At 45.3% G+C, this 22,237-nt stretch overlaps 1 protein-coding gene across 1 annotated transcript; it reads left to right on the top strand.

Moving 5' to 3' along the window:
• Positions 1–2,656: 2,656 nt before the first annotated feature.
• Positions 2,657–9,096, top strand: PSMB5 (proteasome 20S subunit beta 5). The gene is made up of 3 exons (XM_079768248.1): positions 2,657–2,892; positions 4,365–4,671; positions 8,574–9,096. The coding sequence occupies exons 1-3, from the start codon at positions 2,695–2,697 to the stop codon at positions 8,858–8,860; spliced, it is 792 nt and encodes a 263-aa protein (XP_079624374.1). The 5' UTR covers positions 2,657–2,694; the 3' UTR covers positions 8,861–9,096.
• The last annotated feature ends 13,141 nt before the right edge of the window (positions 9,097–22,237 follow it).

The raw sequence follows: 22,237 nt of genomic DNA on the forward strand, positions 1-22,237 counted from the left end.
TGTCATAATGGCAGTTTCCTTCTTTTTTATAGCTGGATCATATGTTGTATTTTTAATTTTTTTTATACCTTCACACTGTTTTCCATAGTGGCTGTTTCTATTTACATTCCTACCATCAGCAGCTCTTTTAAAAATATATATATTTTTATTAATTTCAGAAGGAAGGGAGAGAGAGATAGAAACATCAATGATGAGAGGGAATCATTGATTGGCTGCCTCCTGCACGCCCCACACTGGTGATTGAGCACGCAACCCAGGCATGTGTCCTGACCGGGAATTGAACCATGACCTCCTGGTTCATGGATTAACACTCAACCACTGAGTTACATCAGCCAGGCCCAACAGCAGCTCTTATCATTTGTACTTCCCTTTTCTGGTCCCCATGAGTAGGGACTGTGGAACAGAGAACTAATATAAAGTAAATTGGGAATTGATCAGGGAAGTCCTTGCATCCCATGCTGAAGAATTAAACTTCATAGTACATTTTTTTTAATTTAAAAAAATATTTTTATTGATTTCAGAGAGAAAAGGAGAGAGCAAGAGAGATAGAAACATCAATGATGAGAGAGAATCACTGATTGGCTGCCTCCTACACACCCCACACTGGGGATCCAGCCCGCAATGCAGGCATGTGCCCTGACCTGGAATCAAACTGTGACCTCCTGGTTCAACCACTGAGACACACCAGCCAGGCCATAGTACATTTTTAAGCAGGCAAAGTGATAAGATCAAGATGCTGTTTTATGAAAATCTATCTGGTGTTTTGCAGAATGAATTAGAGAGTACATTTTTGGGCCCAGAAAATCAGTTAGGAGAACATTTCAGTGATTGAAGAGTGAGGAGACAAGTCAGAGGAAGTATCAGCTACCATGAAAAGAAGGTGGGATACACTGTAGAGGAAGAATCATCAAGACTTGGCAACTTTCTGTATGTGGAGGAAAGGAAAGGGAGTTGTCAAAGCTGAGCCAGGACGTCAAGCCTGTGACTGGAAGAACATTATTGTCATGCTTTCAGGTACTCATTTGGCAAACATGTATTAAGCACACAGTGGTGATGAATAGCAGAGAAATGCCTGTCTTTAAAAGCTCACAATCCAGTAGGAGATAAATGTAAACTTAAAAGTAGGTAAAATGTGAAAGTGCTTTAAAAGAGGTGCAAATGCTATTACTGGCAGAGTAAAAGAACCATTGAGAGAAGTCAGGAGGAGGACTAGTTGCAATGCAGAGGTGACTGCAAAATAATACCTGCTCAATGCCATCCAAGTGTGAGACACGGGTAAGGACCTTCTGCTTCTTACATTCTGATGGTGGAGGTCGGGGAGGGTTGCCAAATTCCCGCACTAAAAATACAACACATGCAGAATTTGCTGGGGAAGAGAAGGGGCTGAGCTGGGCATCAGAGGAAAAGTGGAATTTAGATATTGATGGGTGTTACTGCTGGAACCCAACAAGGAAGGCCAGACGCTGACTTCATAAAGCCATAAAGCTGGAGGCAACTTTCATACCTTTGCCCACTTCCTTGTTATGGTTCCCAAAAGGCTTGGAAACTGAAGGTGGGTGGAGAGGGAGAGACAGTTAACTACCACATTCCTGAATAAAGAGCTCGTCTAACAACCTTAAGAGAACCTCTGGGTCGTCCCCCTCCTCCCCCTCCTCCCCCTCCTCCCCCTCCTCCCCCTCCTCCCCCCTCCTCCCCCTCCTCCCCCTCCTCCCCCTCCTCCCCCTCCTCCCCCTCCTCCTCCTCCTCCTCCTCCTCCTCCTCCTCCTTATGGAGCCAAAACTCTCTCCAGCCTCTGAGATTGTAAACGACTCCGTTATTCAGGAGATGAAATGAAAAATCTAGTTTGTAGATTAACTAAGCCCTTTGCTTTCCCTTCTTTACTCTTCCATCTGCCTTTTGGGCACTTCATTACTCATTAGAATTTCCACCAGAGGGTGGGAGTAAAGAGAATATGAAATCTTAAAAATTGGTTACTAAAATAAATAAATAAATAAATAAATAAATAAATAAATAAAAATTGGTTACTGCTAGAGAACGTGGGTATGCGGTGCTTAACGCTATCAAACAAGAAGTACAGCACTTTTATTTTGTTGCGCCTTTATCTCTCTTTTTATTTTTTCTCCTTTTTGTTGCGCTTTTACCACAAACAAATGTGGTTTAACTAACTTCGTAGGGAAATGACCTCAGAGTAGATCATTATTTTATCCAGTAAAACAAAATGGCATTTTCCATTTCAGTGGCGTTACTAGGGTGCCGAAGCAGCGGAGACGCGAAGTGATGCTCGGACCCCTGGCTGGGCGGGGACAGCCCTCCGCTGAGGTGTCCGAACCTTTTCCTCCCGTCACGCCCTTCTCAAAGATGGCCGGCCTCGCGTCCCGCCCGCGACGTGGACGTTTCCGATCGCTTCCGAGGAATTTGAGGTTAATCTAATCCAGTACCGCTCGCATGACAACACCTAAAATGGCAGGCATATCCCTTTAGAATTTAAGGGTAGTGAAGCCACTTTTTTTTTTTCTCCCCGCTCGGCGAAAATGGTCCCCTGCATCTGGCTCTGGTCTTTGGAGGCGTGGTTGCCAGGAGTTAAAATGGCTCCTCCCTGAGATTTAATAGGAAGTGAAGCTGTGACGGCAAGACGTTGCCCGGCCGGCGTCTACTAGGCGTCCTCGGAGGCGGTCCCTGTTGCCCTTACTAGACATGGCGCTGGCCAGTGTGTTGGAGAGCTCGGTCCCGGTGAACCGGCACGGGTTTTTCGGGCTCGGGGGTCGTGCAGATCTGTTGGACCTGGGTCCGGGTAGTCCCAGCGATGGGCTGAGCCTTGCCGCGCCCAGCTGGGGTGGCCCAGAGGAGCCGAGAATCGAAATACTTCATGGAACCACCACCCTGGCCTTCAAGGTGCGGACCCCGCCGCTGAGCCGGACTGAGGCCCGCGCGTCCGCGCCCTTCCCGGACCCGAGCCCGCCGTGGCCGCGCCGCGAAGCCCAGGCGGAGGCTCGGGTCGCTCGTCTCGCCCCTGGCGGTTTCATTGCCCCGGGAGGCCTCGGGTCTCGCTCAGGCCGGGAGAGGGTGGGCTGGGGCTGGGCCCTGAGGCCTGGGGTCTGGGGTCTGGGGCTGGGGCCGGGGGGCTGGGGCTGGGGCCGGGGGGCTGGGGCTGAGGCCGGGGGGCTGGGGCTGGGGGTTGGGGGCTGGGGCCGGGGGGCTGGGGCTGGGGCCGGGGGGCTGGGGCTGGGGCCGGGGGGCTGGGGCTGGGGCTGGGGGCTGGGGGCTGGGGGTTGGGGCCTGGGGCTGGGCCTGAGGGCTGGGGGCTGGGCCTGGGGGCTGGGGGCTGGGGCCGGGGGCTGGGGGCTGGGGCCGGGGGCTGGGGCTGGGGCTGGGCCTGGGGGCTGGGGGCTGGGGCTGAGGGCTGGGGCTGGGGCTGGGGGCTGGGCCTGAGGGCTGGGGCTGGGGGCTGGGGGCTGGGGCTGGGGCTGGGGGCTGGGGGCTGGGGCTGGGGGCTGGGCCTGAGGGCTGGGGCTGGGGGCTGGGCCTGAGGGCTGGGCCTGGGGGCTGGGGGCCGGGGGCTGGGTGCTGGACCTGGGGCAAGAGGGAGAAAGACCCTGAGGCTGCGTAGGTTGATCCCTCGGCGACTTCGGGCTGCTGCTTCCCTGAAAAGGGGAGGCAGCCCCAGCAAGGAACTTTGGCAGAGGGAAGGCGGTTGTAACCATTCACCGAAGGTGTTGGAAACGGATCGGCCCCTCTGGGCGAGGATAACGAAAACGCTGTGACAAGAGGGGACTCTGGAGAGGGAGCGCTGCAGTACTAGGGGCCAGGCTATTGGGATTCCTGGCCCAGCTTTGCAATAACTAGCTCTACGGTCTTGGACTAGTCATTCTCTCTCATTAAGCCTTTTTCCTCATCTATACAATGAGAGAAATACTGTTTATACCTATGTCACGGTACTGATGTGAAGCTCAAGTGACATTAATATGTGGAAAAGTATATTGCGGTGATTTTCAACTTTTTTTATCTCATGGCACACACAAACTGATCACTAAACTTCTGTGGTATACCAAAATATATGTTTTTTATATATCTGACCCCCCCAAAATAGGTATAATTTTGATTCATTCACACCGGACGACTATTGCGTTGGCTGTTGTCATTTTTTGACAATCTAAGGGGAAAGATGTCAGTGCCCCTGACTAAATAGGTATTGCATGTTTTAAAATTTCTTGCGGCACACCGGTTGAAAATTGCTGGTAAGTTGTGAAGTGTAAAATGACCGAGGAAGAGATGTGCTGGGTTTGCACGGATGCAAAAAGAAATGTCAGGGAGATGTTTTCATGGTCTAACGTGGCCTGCTTCGTGTTCTCCTCTGATCTTAACAGTTCCAACATGGAGTCATTGTGGCAGCGGACTCCCGGGCCACAGCGGGTGCCTACATTGCCTCCCAGACAGTGAAGAAGGTGATAGAGATCAACCCCTACCTGCTGGGCACCATGGCTGGGGGTGCCGCCGATTGCAGCTTCTGGGAGCGGCTGTTGGCTCGGCAATGTCGGATCTATGAGCTTCGAAACAAGGAACGCATCTCAGTAGCAGCTGCCTCCAAACTGCTCGCCAACATGGTTTATCAGTATAAAGGCATGGGGCTGTCCATGGGCACCATGATCTGTGGCTGGGATAAGAGAGGCCCTGGTGAGTTAAGCTTCAATCTCATAATTCTTGGGCTGACACTACAGAGGGGAGGGACTGGATGAACAGATGAGTGAAAGAAAAGGCTTTGGGTCATTGCTGGGATCTGTCGATCAGTTTCTCAATCCTCTTTGTTAAAGGAAGGCACTGTGGTGTGGAAAAGGGCATGGCGTTAGACTAGCTGTGTCTTTGCCTACCCATGTGACCTTAGGCAGGTTGCTTATTTTCTCAGTATCTGTTTCATCATCTGTTACATGAAGTAATACACATAAAGCATGTAGTTTCTGGCACATAATATTTTTGCTTCTATTCTGTCTCCCATAAAGTAATAAGACCTTCTAAGAGTATATTTGAGAATTGAAGTGCATAATAATAGACATAAAAAGTCTAGTCAGTGTGATCTAATAGAAATATAATGTGAGCCACACCTAATTTTAAATTAACAATTTATTTAATCCAAAAATGCCTAAATTATCATATTTCCACAAGTGATTAGCCCCATTTCACGTGCTAAATAGACATATGTGGCTAGGGTTACTGTATTGGACCCCGAATATATAGGAAGTAGCTGCTCAAAAGTTAGTCATTTCTCTTTCGTTTTTTCCTTTAGGACTCTTTGGCCTAGAAGGGGCCTTCATGTACATCTATCTTCTTTCCTTGCTTAATATACTCACCCTAGGTCTTGTTCTGTCATCTCTGAAAAGAAATTCCTTGGCCTAGTTTCCTTTCCAGTACATAAAAACTTGGCCAGGAAGTTCAACCTTGTATCTGATGTCAACTTCTTTTCAGCCAATTTTTAAAAATATATATTTTTATTGATTTCAGAGAGGAAGGGAGAGAGAGAGAGAGAGAAAGAGAAACATATCAGTGATGAGAAAGAATCATTGATCGGCTGCCTCCTGCATGCCACACACGGGATAGAGACCGCAACCCAGGCATGTGTCCTGATTTGGAATCGAACTGTGACCTCCTGGTTCATAAATCGATGCTCAACCACTAAGCCACACCAGCCACGCTCAGCCAGTTTTGAATGTTCCTTTAGTCAAATTGGAATACAGCTAGTCACCTTCTGTGTAATTTTCCTCCTCAATGCTTAAAAATAGTTATTCTTGCCCTTGCTGGTTTGGCTCAGTGGATAGAGCCATCCGCCTGCGGACTGAAGGGTCCTGGGTTTGATTCCGGTCAAGAGCACATGCCCAGGTTGTGGGCTCAACCCCCACTAGGGGCCGTGCAGGAGGCAGCCAATCAATGATTTTTCTCTCATCATTGATGTTTCAATCTCTCTCCCTCTCCCTTCCTCTCTGAAATCAATAAAAATATATTTTTAAAAAATAGTTATTCTTTTCTCCTATTGTTTTTGCTTCATTCGTTCACCTGCTTACTAACTGCCTAGTTTTCCTTTGTCCAACAACTATGGGATATCCACCACTTTTTCACTTGCTTTCGAGAATATCAATGGAGACGAATGAGGAGATTAAAAAGTGGATGTGAAAGAGAAGCTCAGTTTGTTACTTTGGAAATTGAGACACTTTTCTCTTTGAAAGTTGTGCAAGAACAGTTAATTTATTTTGCATGATCTAGGGAAGCACCTTGGAAATGCTGCTTTGAACCCTTAACTATTTGGTTTGTTACAACTGATGGAAATAGTGTAACAGTGTACAGAAGCTGACTAGCAAGAAAAATCTAGGAAGCTAGAGCATAACTTAAATTGTACCTTCTCAAAGCCCTCCTGACAGCCTGTCCCATTCAGGATAAGTCAACTCCTTGCTTCAAGAAGCAGACTGAGCCCAGCTGGCATGGCTCAGTGGTTAAGCATTGACCTATGAACCAGAAGGTGGAGGTTCAATTCCCAGTCCGGGCACATGCATGAGTTGCAGGCTCGATCCCCAGTGTGGGGTGTGCAGGAGGCAGCCAACTGAGGATTCTTTCTCATCATGTTTTTATCTATCTTTCCATCTCCCTTCTTCTCTGGAATCAATAAAAGTATATATATATATATATATATATATATATATATATATATATATATATTTAAAAAGAAGCAAGAATGAGAAAGGATCATAGATTACTTAATATAAGGCTGAATGAGATGAATACCATTTTTTCTTTTTTGTTTTCCTCACCTGAGGATATTTTTCCATTGATTTTTTTTTTCCATTGATTTTTAGAGAGTGGAAGGGAGAGGGAGAGACAGTAGGAAACATCAATGTGAGAGAGACACATTGATTGGTTGCCTCCCACACACACCCGACCAAGGCCAGGGATTGAGCCTGCAAATTAGGTATATGCCCTTGACAGAATCGAACCTGGGACCCTTCAGTCTTCGGCTCGACGCTCTATCCACTGAGCCACACCGGCTGTGGCTGAATACCATTTTTTAAATGGTGATGTTTTGAGGAGGAGATGATTACTTCTGATGGGAGGAATTGGGGGAGATTTCATGGACAGATTGCAATTTTCTAAGATGTGGAAATGAGAGGATGGAAACAATGAACAAAGGAAGGGAGAAGCATGAGGGCTGGGGGGAAGTATTTGGAAATCCAATTTAATCGGAACTAAAGGAATGTGAAGAGGAGATCCATAAAGCCAGGAAGGTAAACTGGAACCAAATGGTGAGCCCGCTAAGCAAGGTAGAGGCAGTGGGACTGAGGAGGAGATAAATTGGGGTGGACATTAGAACCATCTGAACCTGAAAACCAATGAGAGCAGTGATTCTCAACCTGGCTTGCATTAGATCACCCAAAGAACTTAAAAAACAAGCCCTGTGCTTATCCTCATCCCCAGACCAATTGGAAAAGAATACCTTGAGTAACTACTAGACATTTTTTTAAAGTTTCCTTAGATTATTCTAGTGCATAGTAAGAGTTGAGAACCATTGAAATAGGAAAAAGATTAATGAAACTATTACAGAACTTGAAAATACAACAGAAATTGTGTCTTGGTGGGACATAAGAGATGAGTTTGGTAGATAATGGAGAACGTTGATAGTATTTGAGGACAAGATGTTTGAATCTGAACATGGTGACAAAAGCAGCTGGAATTGATAAAAAATTTTATTAAATCTTTGTCTTAAGTTTTTATCTATACGAGAGGTCAGCTAATTTTTCCATAAGGGCCAAGTAATAAGTATTTTAGGTTTGCAGTCAATATGGTCTTTGTCTCAACTACTTAACTGTCCTTCTTTAGAGCAAAAGCAGTCATAGACAAGTGATTGTGGCTGTATTCCAATAAAACTTTATTTATAAAAACAGGCGGTTGGCCTGGCCAAACCCTGGTCTATACCAGCACTGCCCAGTAGAAATAAAATGTGAGCCATATATGTAATTTTAAACTTTATAGTAGCCACATTTAAAAAGTTAAAAATAAACAAATTTTCATAGAATATTTTATTTAACCCAATAGATCCAAAATATCATTGCATGACGTGGTTCTAGCTTCATTTCAAATGCTCAGTAGTCACATGTGGCTAGTGGCTACCACAGTGGGAAGTGATTTGGAACTCTGGGCTTTATTCTCTACTGTAGGATGTAGGTCTTGTGCCCCAGATAGTCTAAACTTTGAGGGCTAGGATTGTTTTAAATACTATCTCACACAGAAGTTCTGTGCTTGAAACCTAAGTCATTTGAATTATACTTGCTTTTTGATTATACAGAGAGGACAGAAGGTGGTTACTACAATGTGAGGTGAGATGGGTTGGTATGTTGTAAAATCCCGGAGTCTTAATATTTAATTTGATTCTTCCGGCCTTTTTTTTTAAAGCAATTTTATAGTAGTGCTTTTTTCTTGTATTTCTGCTGGTCTCCCTTGGGTTTCAAGAGTGATGGAGATCTGTTGCCTTGGAGGGTGAATTAGATGTCAAAAGGGGTGGTCATTTGTTTTCCTGCTAACCTCATCTCTCTTTCCAGGCCTCTACTACGTGGACAGTGAAGGAAACCGGATCTCGGGGGTCACCTTCTCTGTAGGTTCTGGCTCTGTGTATGCATATGGGGTCATGGATCGGGGTTACTCCTATGACCTAGAGGTGGAAGAGGCCTATGATCTGGCCCGTCGAGCCATCTACCAAGCCACCTATAGAGATGCCTACTCAGGAGGTTCGGTCAACCTCTACCATGTCCGTGAGGATGGCTGGATCCGAGTCTCCAGTGATAATGTAGCTGATTTACATGACAAGTACACTGCATCTACCCCCTGAAGGAGGGTGGATATAGCTACTTGTGTTTGGGGTGACTGTTGTTGGTAATATGGGTGCAACTCCCCATTCTATAGTGGAGGGGTCCCCAATTGTATTGATTGTTTTTTTAAGCTCTGGTGCTTAAAAAAACAATCAATGTTTTTTGACCTCTGTTGTTAAGAGTTGTTAATGAGCTGTTGCGGAGGTGAAGATTGGTTTTCCTTTCTTGGATGTTAACATTACACTACTGGACCTCAGCCTGTGTTGTGTCTTTTTTCCACCCTGTCCCTCCTCTAAGCACTTTACAGTCAAATAAGCCAGGACAGTGGGAGGGAAGTGACTGTAATTACCGGAAACAGTGGTGTGAAAACATTGTCTAGTGAATGCATTAATGTCCCCACTTAATAGCAAAGGAGAAGGAGAGGGGCAGGGAGGAGGGAGAGACTTCCTGATTCCGTTTGCAAAGATGAAAAGTTGATGAGGTAGAAAGATGCACAGGGCTGTACCAGGCAGAGCTGCAGAGGGTAGACTAGTGTTACATGCAAAGCAGAAAGGCGAAGAAGGTAAATCTTGAATTTTAAACCAATTGAGAAGGGAAAGCTTAGACCCCAGGAAAAGAGAAGACAAAAAGGTGAATGCGAAAGCAGTAGTGACCACAAGCTTGGTAGCCCTACAGTGCGTATGTGTTGGGACAGAGAGGGATGATGGTGGCTTATATACTCCTGGGCAGGAAGCAGCACAGAACTGGCACTGGAACATGTGGGTGGAGAAGAAGCAGAGAGATGGCTGATTCATCACACCCAGCACTGAGAGGGGGTTCCCAGGCTAGTGGTGGCAGCAGATGGCAAGGCCTTCTGTTAAAGAGAAGGCATAGACAGGAAAGGTGGAGGTTGACGGGAGAGGAAGGCATAAACAATACTGCTTTGTATTTAGCAAAAGTGAAGAAAGTGGTTGATGACAACTGGGTGTCATGTTTTGGGAGGGGTCATTCATAGAAATAGAGGGGTAGAGCCTCCTCCCCGTGCTGTGGCTCCCTCTCCTTCCTGCGCCTTCCCTTCCCCTCAGCCTATGCAGTCGACTTATTGATTAATGAGGGCTGTCCGCCAGGAACTGATCGAGGCTTGTTAATTCCATTTGTCAAATGCATGGAAATTGGGAATTAGTGAGATTGGAGAAGGGAGTTTGGAAAACAAATGACTCTGGTGCCTAAGGAGATTCATTTTGCTGAAGAGGGCCTCAGGATTCCCTGGAGTCGGGGAGCTGCCAGCATGGACCTGGACCTGCTCTGCGGGCAAAGCAGGGAGGAGCCATTGGCCAATGGTGAACTGTGTGAGAGGCAGAGGTACAGTCATCCTCTCACTTAGGACACTGTTTTTGCAGATCTTTTTATTTTTAAAATATGTTTTTATTGGTTTTAGAGAGAGGAAGGGAGAGGGAGAAAGAGAAACATTTGTGAGAGAAATATCATCGATCAGCTACCTTTTGTACACCTCCCACCTGGGGTCAACCCTGAAACCAGGCATGTGCCTGACCGAAAATTGAACAGGTGACCTCTTAGTACATGGGTCAGTGCTCAACCACTGAGCCACACTGGCTGGGATGCAGATCTTTTAAAAAATTAGAACCTTTCTTTAAAAAAATTCTTATGAGAAATCCCAACATCTGAAAGAAATTAAATCAGGTTGAAATAGAACTGAGGGGTCCAGAGCCTCAACCATTGAACTTCCCCGCCCCTGGAGCTACAATACTCCCTTTCCACCTCCACCCGCCATACTTACACATACTCCCTGGCACTTCTTTTTTTTTTTTTTTTTTTTTAATATATTTTATTGATTTTTTACAAAGAGGAAGGGAGAGGGATAGAGAGTTAGAAACATTGATGTGAGAGAAACATTGATTAGCTGCCTCCTGCACTCTCCCCACTGGGGATGTGCCTGCAACCAATGTACATGCCCCTGACCAGAATCGAACCCAGGACCCCTCAGTCCGCAGGCCGATTCTCTATCCACTGAGCCAAACCGGTTTCGGCTCCCTGGCACTTCTTAAAGCCCCAAGGAACACAAATATTTTTTTTAATACTTAGCCGAGGATAAGTTTTTCATTGATTCCAGAGAGAGAGAAACATCGATTGGTTGCCTTACACATGTGCCCCAGGGTATCAAACCCACAACCTGGTTATGTGCCCTGCCCAGGAATCGAACCTGCAACCCTTCAGTGCACGGGACTATGCTATAACCAGTGGGTTACACCAACCAGGGCCCAAGGAACACAGTCTGAATATACCTGCCCTGGAAATAATCTAAAGGGTGGAAAGAAAGTTGAAGATTGTAATTCTTTATGACCCCAGAGAGCATAAAACTCCCTAGGCCAGTGGCGGCAAACTTATTAGTCAACAGAGCCAAGTATCAACAGTACAATGATTGAAATTTCTTTTGAGAGCCAAATTTTTTAAACTTAAACTTCTTCTAACGCCACTTCTTCAAAATAGACTCGCCCAGGCCGTGGTATTTTGTGGAAGAGCCACACTCAAGGGGCCAAAGAGCCGCAGTTTGCCGACCACGGCCCTAGGCTCTTAGCCCATGATTGAAAAATCAGTCTTTGGAAAGATGGTCTTAAAGCAATGTTGCCCTTGCCCTGTTTCTGTCTCTCCCTTGGCTTTGGCAGTGGTTTGGGTGTTTAATCTAAACACCTTCACTAGCTGAGTCTTATGCTTTTAAGAAAAAGCATAAGCAACAGTCCCATGTTCTGTTCTGCCATATATCCCTGCTTCTGTCCTCTCCTGGATCTTAGATAAAAGGAAAACTCACTTAATGGAAGAGATCAATTTGTGGTAGGTTTTTTGGAAAGAGAGTAGAGAAGAGGTAGAGGAAAACTGCAAGACTCTAGGCCCAATCCTATCTCCCGTGTGCAGTGTGGTTTCTTGTTGCTGGGGACTGGTGGAAAGTTGGCTTTGCAGCAATGTATGTCTCCGCTTGTGTGGGATGATGGATGCCACATAGGGTTGGAGAGATGCTGTTGAGTGGAGTGTACCAGTTCAGGGACTCCCATCAGATTCAATTTCCCAATGCAATCCTCTTGACAAAGGATGATGGAAAAGAAATTGCCTTAAATAGCTGGAAGATTAATTTCTCTCGGCAGTTCCCAGGCATCCAAGGGACAGGGTTCTTTAAGCGATGTCTGACAATATCTCCTCTTTCCACAGATAGCACAGTAACACCAAAATCTAATTCTTTCTACTGATGGCACTAATCTAATTAAATAGGGAGCAAACACTCCTAGAGGCCCCGTGCTTTCTCTTGCTAGCAGGGAATGCTGTGGGGTTGAAGCATCTCCACACCAGGGAAGGGGGGCTGTGGGGAGCAGCAGTGCACTATGGGGTGAGTAGAATGCTCATGAGGGAAGGTGACAGGTAGGTGAGGACGTGGGGAGTGGGGAGGAAGGGCACAGTGAAAGCAAATCAGGGACTGAAGCATAATAGTCGCTGATTGTTCCCTCTTTAGGCAAAACCAGAAGGTCAACGTCTCTTGATATCCTCCTCAGCTAGCAAATGAGAAAACTGTCAAAGCTTTGTGGGGAGTGGAAGGTTATATCCTTCAAGGGGGAATAAAACAACAGATTTATTCTGGTCCACGGATTCTATGTGGTCTGTCTGTCAGGAAGGAGGTGGGATGAAAAGGGAGGAAGGTGAAAAAAGGTGGAGAGAAACGGGGGAGCGTGTCCCTTGTCTCAGAAGTAAAGAGGGTGATTGGGTCAATGAAGAATTTACATGAGACATGAGCCTATCTCATTTGGTGAATACAGTTAGGTTTTTTATTTTCTGTTATTTTTGTTTGTTTGCCAGGGCTACAGCAGAAAATGAGTTATCTTGAAACTGACCAACAGCAGTGACCTCAAGACATGACCAAGTGCTTTATGGTTTAAAATATACATAAATTGCAACCAAGCATCTCTGCTGGTTTGTTTGTTTTTTAATTCTAGTTTCCCTTTAGGAAGCCAGAATCATATTGGGAAAGTTTTAATTATAGTGAGCAAGAGGAGAGCAAACACAGCAATGGGAACTGCCCTGATCAGCAGCTGCTGCCACCTCCCGCCTGACCCAGGCCACCCCCTCGGTCCCGCTCCCACGTGGCAGCTGACCGCCTGCATTCCTGCAGTGCTCCCCAGGCTGGGCCTCAGAGCCAAGTTCTTGCTTCCAGGGGCTATGCCCCACTGAAGCATTTAAATAAAAAACATTTCTAAAATGTCCCATTCACAGCTGTTAGTGGGTCAGGCAGAAGAAATCCTACCCATATCAGCTTCTTGGGTTTATTTAACCCAGCTCATTTCTCCCTGAAGCTTTTGTCTGAGTTAGGTGCCAAGCCTCACTGATCTTAACACTTTATAGTCCATATTTAGCTGTCATCAGCCATGAATATCTGACTAGGTTATTTGATAGGACATCAGACATCGTGAATCCAATCTTTTCTGATGCCTCCCCCTACTCACCCCTACCATCCTCTCACGCTGACTCTTCTTTCTAATCTCCCTTTGTTTGATTTCTTTATAAAAAAATTCTCTCACTTTATAAAAATCCCCTTTTCTTTCCTCCGTAGAATTTAAATAAAAACCAGTCAATCAATAAACCAAGTGCTGCTTATACACTTTAATGTATTAAGAAAAGGTTATCACTAGCTGCTGGGAACCCAAAAAAGCTGGTGTTACAGAGGGAAACACAGATAGACTTCGAGAAAGTGAGAGAACAAGAGACAAATGAGAGACAAACAGAAAAGCGACTCATGGCCAGCAAAAAGAAGATTGAGCAAAGTGGAGAGGGAGAGTTGGACATGGCAGAGAAGATGGATGGAGACACTGATGGGCAGAGGTGGACTGTGAAGGGGGGTCAGGGAGTGAGAAAGAAGACTCAGAAGGACAGTGATAGAGAGAGTGGGCAGAGGAATAGGGAGGAAGGAGCGGCTGGAAGCTAATGCACAATGAAACATGTCCCCCTGGAGACAGATAATTTCTCTGGCTGTACATAATGAGCACGTGCCTCTGTGTGTTGCCCCTGGACTGTCACAGTCACTTAGATTCTGCAAGAATCTCTCCGTGTCTACACTGCTTGTGCAAGGTTGGAGAGATTTGAGCTCTCTCAGAATAACCTCAATCCAGCCAGGCCAAAACCAGATAAGTAGAAACCTCTCTCAGAAGAGGAGCAGGCTAACTGAGTCAGGATCATAGATTCAGTACCTTTTAACATTTCATTTTTAAATTTGTGAAGAGATCCTCTCTCCCCTCACCCACATACTCCCTGGCTATGCACCTCACACATCGCTAACACATCCCCTTTTTTCTATACATGCTCAGGGCCAAGGCTGTTCAAATAAAGAGAGGGGGGCCACAAACTCCCAAAAAGACAAGAATAGCAGGTGCTTCGGGTAAGAAAGAAATAAGTAGGTCCAAGTAGGAATGTGGGTACACCACAAGGGACCAAAGTCAAGGGGATATTTTTGCAACTATTGCAGCTCTTCTCCCAGCCTAGCCTCAACACCATCACTATCCCAGGACATTGTACATTCTAAGCTTCCCCATGCACACAGAGCAGCACATAGGCCATTGTGTATTACTATAGCAGCTCATCTCAAGTGCTGACATACAGTGTTGTCTGATTAGAGGGAATCCACTAAGCACCAGGGTTCTGTGGAAGGTTCATAATCACCCTATGTCTCTTGGCTGCACTCACAGCTTAATCTTTTTAAAAATTTATCTTTATTGTTGAAAATATTACAGATATCACCCCGTTCCCCCCCCCCCCCTTGACTCCCTTCACCCTGCACCTTCCAAGCCTTCACCACACTTGTTTGTGTCCATGGGTATGCATATCTACAATAATAAAAGAGAAAGATGCAAATTGTCCGTATCTTCGTGACGCCCACCAGCCAATCAGGAGTGAGTATGCAAATTAACACAACAAAGCTGGTGGGTTAATTTGCATACACAGTCGCAGAGCCACCAGGGCAGGACGCTGCATCATCACCATGGTGACAACGCAGGCGTTCCGCACTGCCCCAGCCACTCTGGGCCTCTGGGCAGTGTGGGAAGGCGGAAAGGCGGCTCTGGGCCAGAGCAAAGGCGGTGCCGGCAGCCAGGGGAAGAAAGGCCTATTCTTGCATGAATCTTCATGCATCGTGCCTCTAGTCCTCCTATATAATAAAACCCTAATATGCAAATCAACCAAACGGTGGAACGACTGGTCGCTATGACTCGCACTGACCACCAGGGGGCAGATGCTCAATGCAGGAGCTGCCCCCTGGTGGTCAGTGCACTCCCACAGGGAGCACCACTCAGCCAGAAGCTGGGCTTACGGCTGCCGAGCGTAGTAGCAGTGGCGGGAGCCTCTCCCACCTCTGTAGCAGTGCTAAGGACCCCTCGGGGGATGTCCAACTGCTGGCTTAGGCCCACTCCCCGCAAGAGGGTGCAGGCCAGGCTGAGGGACTCCCTCCCCCGCCAGTGCACGAATGTCGTGCACTGGGCCTCTAGTATGCATATAAATTCCGGTGAATCTCTACCCACCCACCCACCCCCACCCCTGCCTTCCCTCTGAAATTCATCAGTCTGTTCCATGGTTCTATGTATCTGGATCTATTTTGTTCATGAGCAGATGAGTGGATAAAAAAGCTGTGGTACATTTACACAATGGAATACTCGAGCTTAATCTTTAGAAAAGAGAGTAATAGAGCATTTTAAACTAGAACAACAGATTCAGCATAGTCCCATATCTCTAAGTACCTCCCTAAGAGAAACAATATGCATAAAGTTGGGTCAGCCTAAGTCAACAGAGCCCAAGTGTCCTTGACTAGGGTAGCAGTGTTCCACATCTCATTTGAACAGCCTTAAGCATGTATATTTAAAGAGCATCAATGTAGGGTCTCTGGTTGTTTCATGATATGTCTGTCTTATTTTCAGTTAAACACTTACTATATTGTACTTTGTTCCCCAATGTCTGGCATGGTCCAGGCTACTCAGTAGAAATAATATAATAGATGTACTTTAAAGAACAAATGAATGAATGAATGATTTCACTATGGTGTCCTTATGCCAGTGATTCTTACTTACCTTTCTCAGTATTGTGACTCCGTATTATTTTGGGGGGATGGGGAACACTCTGGGGTGCTAGGGTGGTGACCCCAGAGAGGGCAGGGGTGACCCCTCTTTCTCCCATACCTTGCCCCGCTCATTTCTTCTATTTGATTGTTTCTGAGTTGTATCTTTATTTTTTATTTATTTTTTATTTTTGTTAATCCTCACCCGAGAATATTTTTCCATTGATTTTTAGGGAGAGTGGGAGAGAGAAGGAAAGACAGAGAGAGAAACATTGATGTGAGTGAAACACATTGATTGGTTGCCTCCTGCATGAGCCCTGACCAGGTCCCAGACAAGGGAGGAGCCTGCAACCAAGGTACATGCCCTTGACCAGAATCAAACCCAGGACCCTTCAGTCTGCTCTATCCACTGAGCCAAACCGGCTAGGGCTGACTCCATATTACCGTTGAAGTTCAAGATGCCATTTGCTGTTCTTAAACATACTATGAAACATTAATTTTTAAAATTAGGACAAATTAAAATTACTTGCTTTAAGGAAGTAATTTTTTAAATGTTATGCCATCCCTCCTTATAAGTGAAGACAATTACGTATCATAGAAAGTGGTTTTAAGAAGTCCTACCCATTCCTGGTATCTTTCTCTTCAAATGGCAGGATTAGTCCCATACAAAATATGGTCAGCCCCTGAAAAACTGACTCTAGGTGTAGCTCTGTAGGTTATCTCCCCTAGCATATTTTGTTTGTTTTGTCTTAGATCCTTGGACAGAGGCTTAGCCACTACCCAAGTCTGGCCCCTGGAAATGCTTTGATATCCTAGGTGGTGTTTATTAACATGCACTTGGGAATTTTCTGAAGCATTATAATGGAGTCCTAAAATCAGTTAAGGAAACTCAGAGTCCACGAGACCATTTCCTTGTCTCAAAAATGGGCTGAATCTAAATAGCTAAAGCAAAACATGTTATTTATTTATATTTTAATTTTGAAATGTTTCAAACTTCAGAAAAGTTTAAAAATAGTATAACAAATACCCATATACCCTTCATATAGGTTCACTAACATGTCATTTTGCTACATTTGCTTTATCTCTCTATATAGCCATTTATTTATTAACTAGTGACCCAGTGCACAGATTTGTGCACATTGAAAGGAAATTAATTAGAAGGTGGCCGGGGAGGGGGGGCAATGGTAAGATATGTACACATATAATACCTTAATAAAAAAAATTGAAAATAATAAAATAAAATAAATAAATAAAATTTAATTTAATTAAAAAAAAAAAAGAAGGTGGCCGGTGGGGTGGGACTGGGTGAGATGGGATGGACACGCCCTGGAGCCAACCTCCCACGGTCCCTCTCCAGTGTCTGCAGGGTCCCTCTGACAGGTGTGGTCCCTCAGCCTGGCCTGCGGGGATGGGGCCGAAACCAGCTCTCTCACATCCCCCGAGAGGTCCCGGAGTACAAGAGGGCACTCTGCAAAGTTGCTGTCATACAGGGTGAGTACAGTAAACCAGATTCTGGGCTGACAGTGCCCCAGCAACAACATAACCCACAGCTGAAGGTGGAATCATGTGGCCCTGTGAGGAATCGGGCTCCCTCCTCTCTGGTTTTGGGGTGCGTCACCCAAGAACCACTGCTGCCAAGTCACTGCAGCTCGGCAGCTCCTGCATTGAGTGTCTGCCCCTTGGTGGTCAGTGCACATCATAGCAACAGGTCAAACGGTTGGACACTTAGCATATTAGCCTTTTATACATAGATATTTATTTTTACTAGATGGTCGGTGCACATATTCATGCACATTGAAAGTAAATTAATTAGAAGGTGGCTGGCGGGGCGGGACTGGGCAGGATGGGCTGGACATGCCCTGGAGCCAACCTTGCATGGTCCCTCCATGGCCAGCCGCACCTGGGGCAGCACCAGGGCTCAAAGGGCGTCTACAGAGTGAGCAGGCCTGGACTGCAGGGAATTGGGCCAAAACCGGCAGTCCAACATCCCCCAAGGGGTCCCGGAGTGCGAGAGGGCACTCTGCAAAGTTGCTGTCGCTCGGCAGCTCCTGTGTTGAACATCTGCCCCCTGGCGGTCAGTGTGCATCATAGCTACCGGCTGGCAGGTTGGCCGGTTGCTTGGCCTTTTATATACTATACTAGAGGCCCAGTGCACGAAATTCGTGCACGGGGGTGGGGGGCTGTCCCTCAGCCCAGCCTGCACCCTCTCCAAACTGGGACCCCTCGAGGGATGTCTGACTGCCTGTTTAGGCCTGATCCCAGTAGGATCAGGCCCAAACGGGCTGTCGGACATCCCTCTCACAATCCAGAACTGCTGGCTCCCAACCGCTCACCTGCCTGCCTTCCTGATTGCCCCTAACCGCTTCTGCCTGCCAGCCTGATCACCCCCTAACCACTCCCCTGCCAGCCTGATTGATGCCTAACTGCTCCCTTGCCAGCCTGATTGCCCCTAACTGCCCTCCCCTGCAGGCCTGGTCACCTCTAACTGCCCTCCCCTGCAGGCCTGGTCACCTCTAACTGCCCTCCGTTGCAGGCCTGGTCACCCCTAACTGCCCTCCCCTGCAGGCCTGGGTCCCTCCCCCCCAACTGCCCTTCCCTGCAGGCTTGATTGCTCCCAACTGCCCTCCCTTGCAGGCCTGGTCCCTCCCAACTGCCCTCCCCTGCTGGCCTGATCCCTCCCAACTGCCCTCCCCTGCTGGTCATCTTGTGGCAGCCATCTTGTGTCCACATGGGGGCAGCCATCTTTGACCACATGGGGGCAGCCATCTTGTGTGTTGGAGTGATGGTCAATTTGCATATTACTCTTTTATTAGATAGGATAGATATTTATTTTTACTGAATCTTTTGGAAATAAGTTACAGAGATCATGACATTTTACTTCTTAATGTGTCTCCTAAAAACTAAGATATTCTCTTTCAAAACCACAATACCATTATTACACCAAGAACTTGTCATGTCTTTTTAGTTTCCTTTAATTTAGAACTGGCCCTCATATTTGTGTGTGAGTCTTTTATGACATTTATGCTTTGTAGAGTTCAGGCCATCATTCATCTTGTGCAATCTGGATTAGTCTGATTCTTTCTTCATGATGAGATTCAGGTGAGATTTTTAGCAAGAATATTACCTAGGTGAGTCTAGCCGGCCACCGTGGCTCAGTGGTTCAGCCTCGACCTATGAGCCAGGAGGTCACGGTTTGATTCCAGGTCGGCAGGGCACATGCCCAGGTTGCGGGCTCGATCCCCAGTGCAGGGTGTGCAGGAGGCAGCCGATTAATGATTCTCTATCATCATTGATGTATCTATCTCTCTCCCCCTCTCCCTTCCTCTCTAAAATAAATAAAAATATATTAAAAATAAATAAATAAAATTTAAAAAGAATATTACCTAGGTGATATTCAACCTTTTAAATGCACCACATCAGGATGCACGTAGTGTCAGTTCATTACATTATTGGTGATGCAAAGTTTGCCTGCTAGGTTTCTCAATTGTAAAGGTATGCTTGCCCTTTGTAATTAATTAGTAAACTAATAATAAGTCGATTATTTGAGATCATATGACTATCCTGTTCTCCCACAATTTTTCACCCATTGGTTTTAGCATCTATATTGATGCTCCTTTCTGAATCAACTTTTTACATTAGTTGTTGTCAAATGTTGGTTTTTCAAATTCTATCGTTTCATCTACATATATTGGCTGGCAATTTATCTTTCTTCCTCTTCTTTTTTGTCTTCCTCCTCCTCCAACTTTTTTTGCATTTATCTCTTTAATTTTTTAAATTTTATTGCATTTTAATGTTTTTGTACTCATTGTATTTTACTGGTTTTTAAAGAAAAACTTCCCAGCTGTTAATATAATTTCTTTTGCACTTAATAATCAGCCAAATTTGGAACTTTTTTTCTTTAAAATCTAATCTGCCCTCATTCCAGCTACAACATGAGTGCCTTCTTTACTCTTCTGTAAGCACTCTTCTGGGCTGCCTGCTGTCTTCCTTCTCTTTTCCTTTGTATGATCTTCCATCTTTCTGTAACCTTTCTTCTTAAAATTTCTTTGGGTTTTTAAATATTTATTTAATTTTTCAATTATAGTTTACATTCAATATTATTTTGTGTTGGTTTCAGGTATACAACATGTAACCTTTTTCAACTCCAAATCTCAGCTTTCTCAGACTCTTTCTTCTCCTTGTCTCTGAGAACATATTCTCAACTGGCTCTGGGCTCTGGGATTTCCCTCCACTACTGTTCTAAAGTGCTCACTGATGTGTTAATGAATGATTGTCCAAAACAACTTCCTGGCCTCACTCCAGGGGAAGTTAGATTTCACTCTGTGGAGGTCCCTTGGATATCACTGAACAGAAACAGCTTAAAATAAAGAGATCTGCTTTATTCAAAGCCAAATAAGCAGCTTTTCCTAATCAAGTCACCTGTAAAACTTAATATTTGAAACTCAAATGTTTTAGAGTTCAAAATTGTAACTTTTTAGGTGATTAAGGTGCATCTTCTCCCTATTCTCATTACCTAATAGCACAAAAATGCTTTACTCAAACTTTCTACCAAAGATTCCCCAGTGATCATTTGGGAAATAAAAGAAACTTTAAAAGAAATGGCTTTTCCAACTTAACTCTGACCTTTGTAGAAATGGACTCATAATTAAAAATATATTGCAGGAGATGTATGGGGGTTATGAACATTCTATTGATCATCAGGAGAAAAACAGCTTGACTTTCATGGACTCAGAACAAGAGAGCAAAAGAAGGTAAGACAGCAAGACAGAGCAGATTTCAATTTAGGCAGAGACTATTCTGGAGTCAGTGGACCTAGATTCAAGTTCTGACTCCACCATTTAATGAGTTCGATTATTTTAAGGTAAGTCACCTTCCCTCTCTGAGTTTCAGTTTTCTCATCAATAAAAGAGACAGTATAATAATACTTATCTCATAGAATTGATTAAATATAGTGCCTGACATCAAATAAACCCTCAATAAATGTTGATTATAATAATTGTTGTTAACAATTCTGTTTATCCTTTATCCCCTAAAATTTATGAAAATAATCACTTGTACACTTGAGAACATGAGCTGTCCTAGTATATTACTATCAAAAGTTACTATTTTCCGCCCTGAACGGTGTGGCTCAGTGGATAGAGCGTCGGCCTGCGGACTCAAGGGTCCCAGGTTCGATTCCGGTCAAGGGCATGTGCCTTGGTTGCGGGCACATCCCCAGTGGGAGGTGTGCAGGAGGCAGCTGATCGATGTTTCTAACTCTCTATCCCTCTTCCTTCCTCTCTGTAAAAAAACAATAAAATATATTTTAAAAAAGTTACTATTTTCCTAGTGATTTCCTGTTTGTATTAAAAAAAATTAATGGAGCCCTGGCTTGTATTGCTCAGTGGTTAGTATTGGTCCACACACTGAAGGGTTGCGGGTTCAATTCCCGGTCAAGGGCATCTGGGTTGTAGGTTCGATCCCTGGCCCCAATTGGGGCTGTGTGGGAGGCAACCAATCAATGTGTTTCTCTCATCGATGTTTCTCTCTCTCTCTCTCTCTCTCTCTCTCTCTCTCTCTCTCTCTCTCTCTTCTCCCCGCCCCCCCCCCCCCCCATTCCCTTCCACTCACTCTAAAAATCAATGGGAAAAATATCCTTGGGTAAGGATTAACAATAACAAAAAAATTAATGGGAGTCATGGGAAGGGAAACACAGAATGTATAACCCTTAAGAATATAAATACTAGCCCTAGCCGGTTTGGCTCACTGGATAGAGCATTGGCCTGCGGACTGAAGGGCCTCAGGTTCAATTCTGGTCAAGGGTACATGCCCAGTTTGCAGGCTCAATCCCCAGTAGGGGGTGTGCAGAAGGCAGCCGATCAATGATTCTCTCTCATTCTTGATGTTTCTTATCTCTCTCTCTTCCTCTCCCTTCCTCTCTGAAATCAATTAAAAAAAAAACAACAAAACATTTTTTTTAACAAAGGATATAAATACTGCCACCTCATTTTTCATGTAACAGGGAAATCTGTTGCCTGGGTTGCCTAAGATATAAGTTAGTGTGCTGCTAGAGTGAAAATAACACTAAAGGTCTTTCTGCTGAGAACCAGATCCTATCAGAACATTCTAGACTTTGAGAACCAACAAGTGTATGGAGGAGGACTGACTGACCACCAGTGCTGAAATGTGGGGGCTGGAAAAGACAGCTGGCTTGGGGTTTCAAGTCTGCCACCTGTTAGCTATGAGAACTTGTAGTAAACTCTTTCTGATTCTGTCTCTTGTAAATGGAGATGCCAATAATCCGCCTGTTTAACACTGATACAGTCCGATCATCTAATTT

Source organism: Cnephaeus nilssonii, assembly GCF_951640355.1.
Source record: "Cnephaeus nilssonii genome assembly, chromosome: 4".
Lineage (NCBI taxonomy): Eukaryota > Metazoa > Chordata > Mammalia > Chiroptera > Vespertilionidae > Cnephaeus > Cnephaeus nilssonii.

Bases quoted from the DNA above. Each gene is read 5' to 3' on its own strand.
- PSMB5 (XM_079768248.1), top strand. From the start codon at position 2,695: ATGGCGCTGGCCAGTGTGTTGGAGAGCTCGGTCCCGGTGAACCGGCAC. The intron at 2,893-4,364 runs GTGCGGACCCCG...TGATCTTAACAG, and splicing joins CCACCACCCTGGCCTTCAAG to TTCCAACATGGAGTCATTGT. The intron at 4,672-8,573 runs GTGAGTTAAGCT...CTCTCTTTCCAG, and splicing joins CTGGGATAAGAGAGGCCCTG to GCCTCTACTACGTGGACAGT.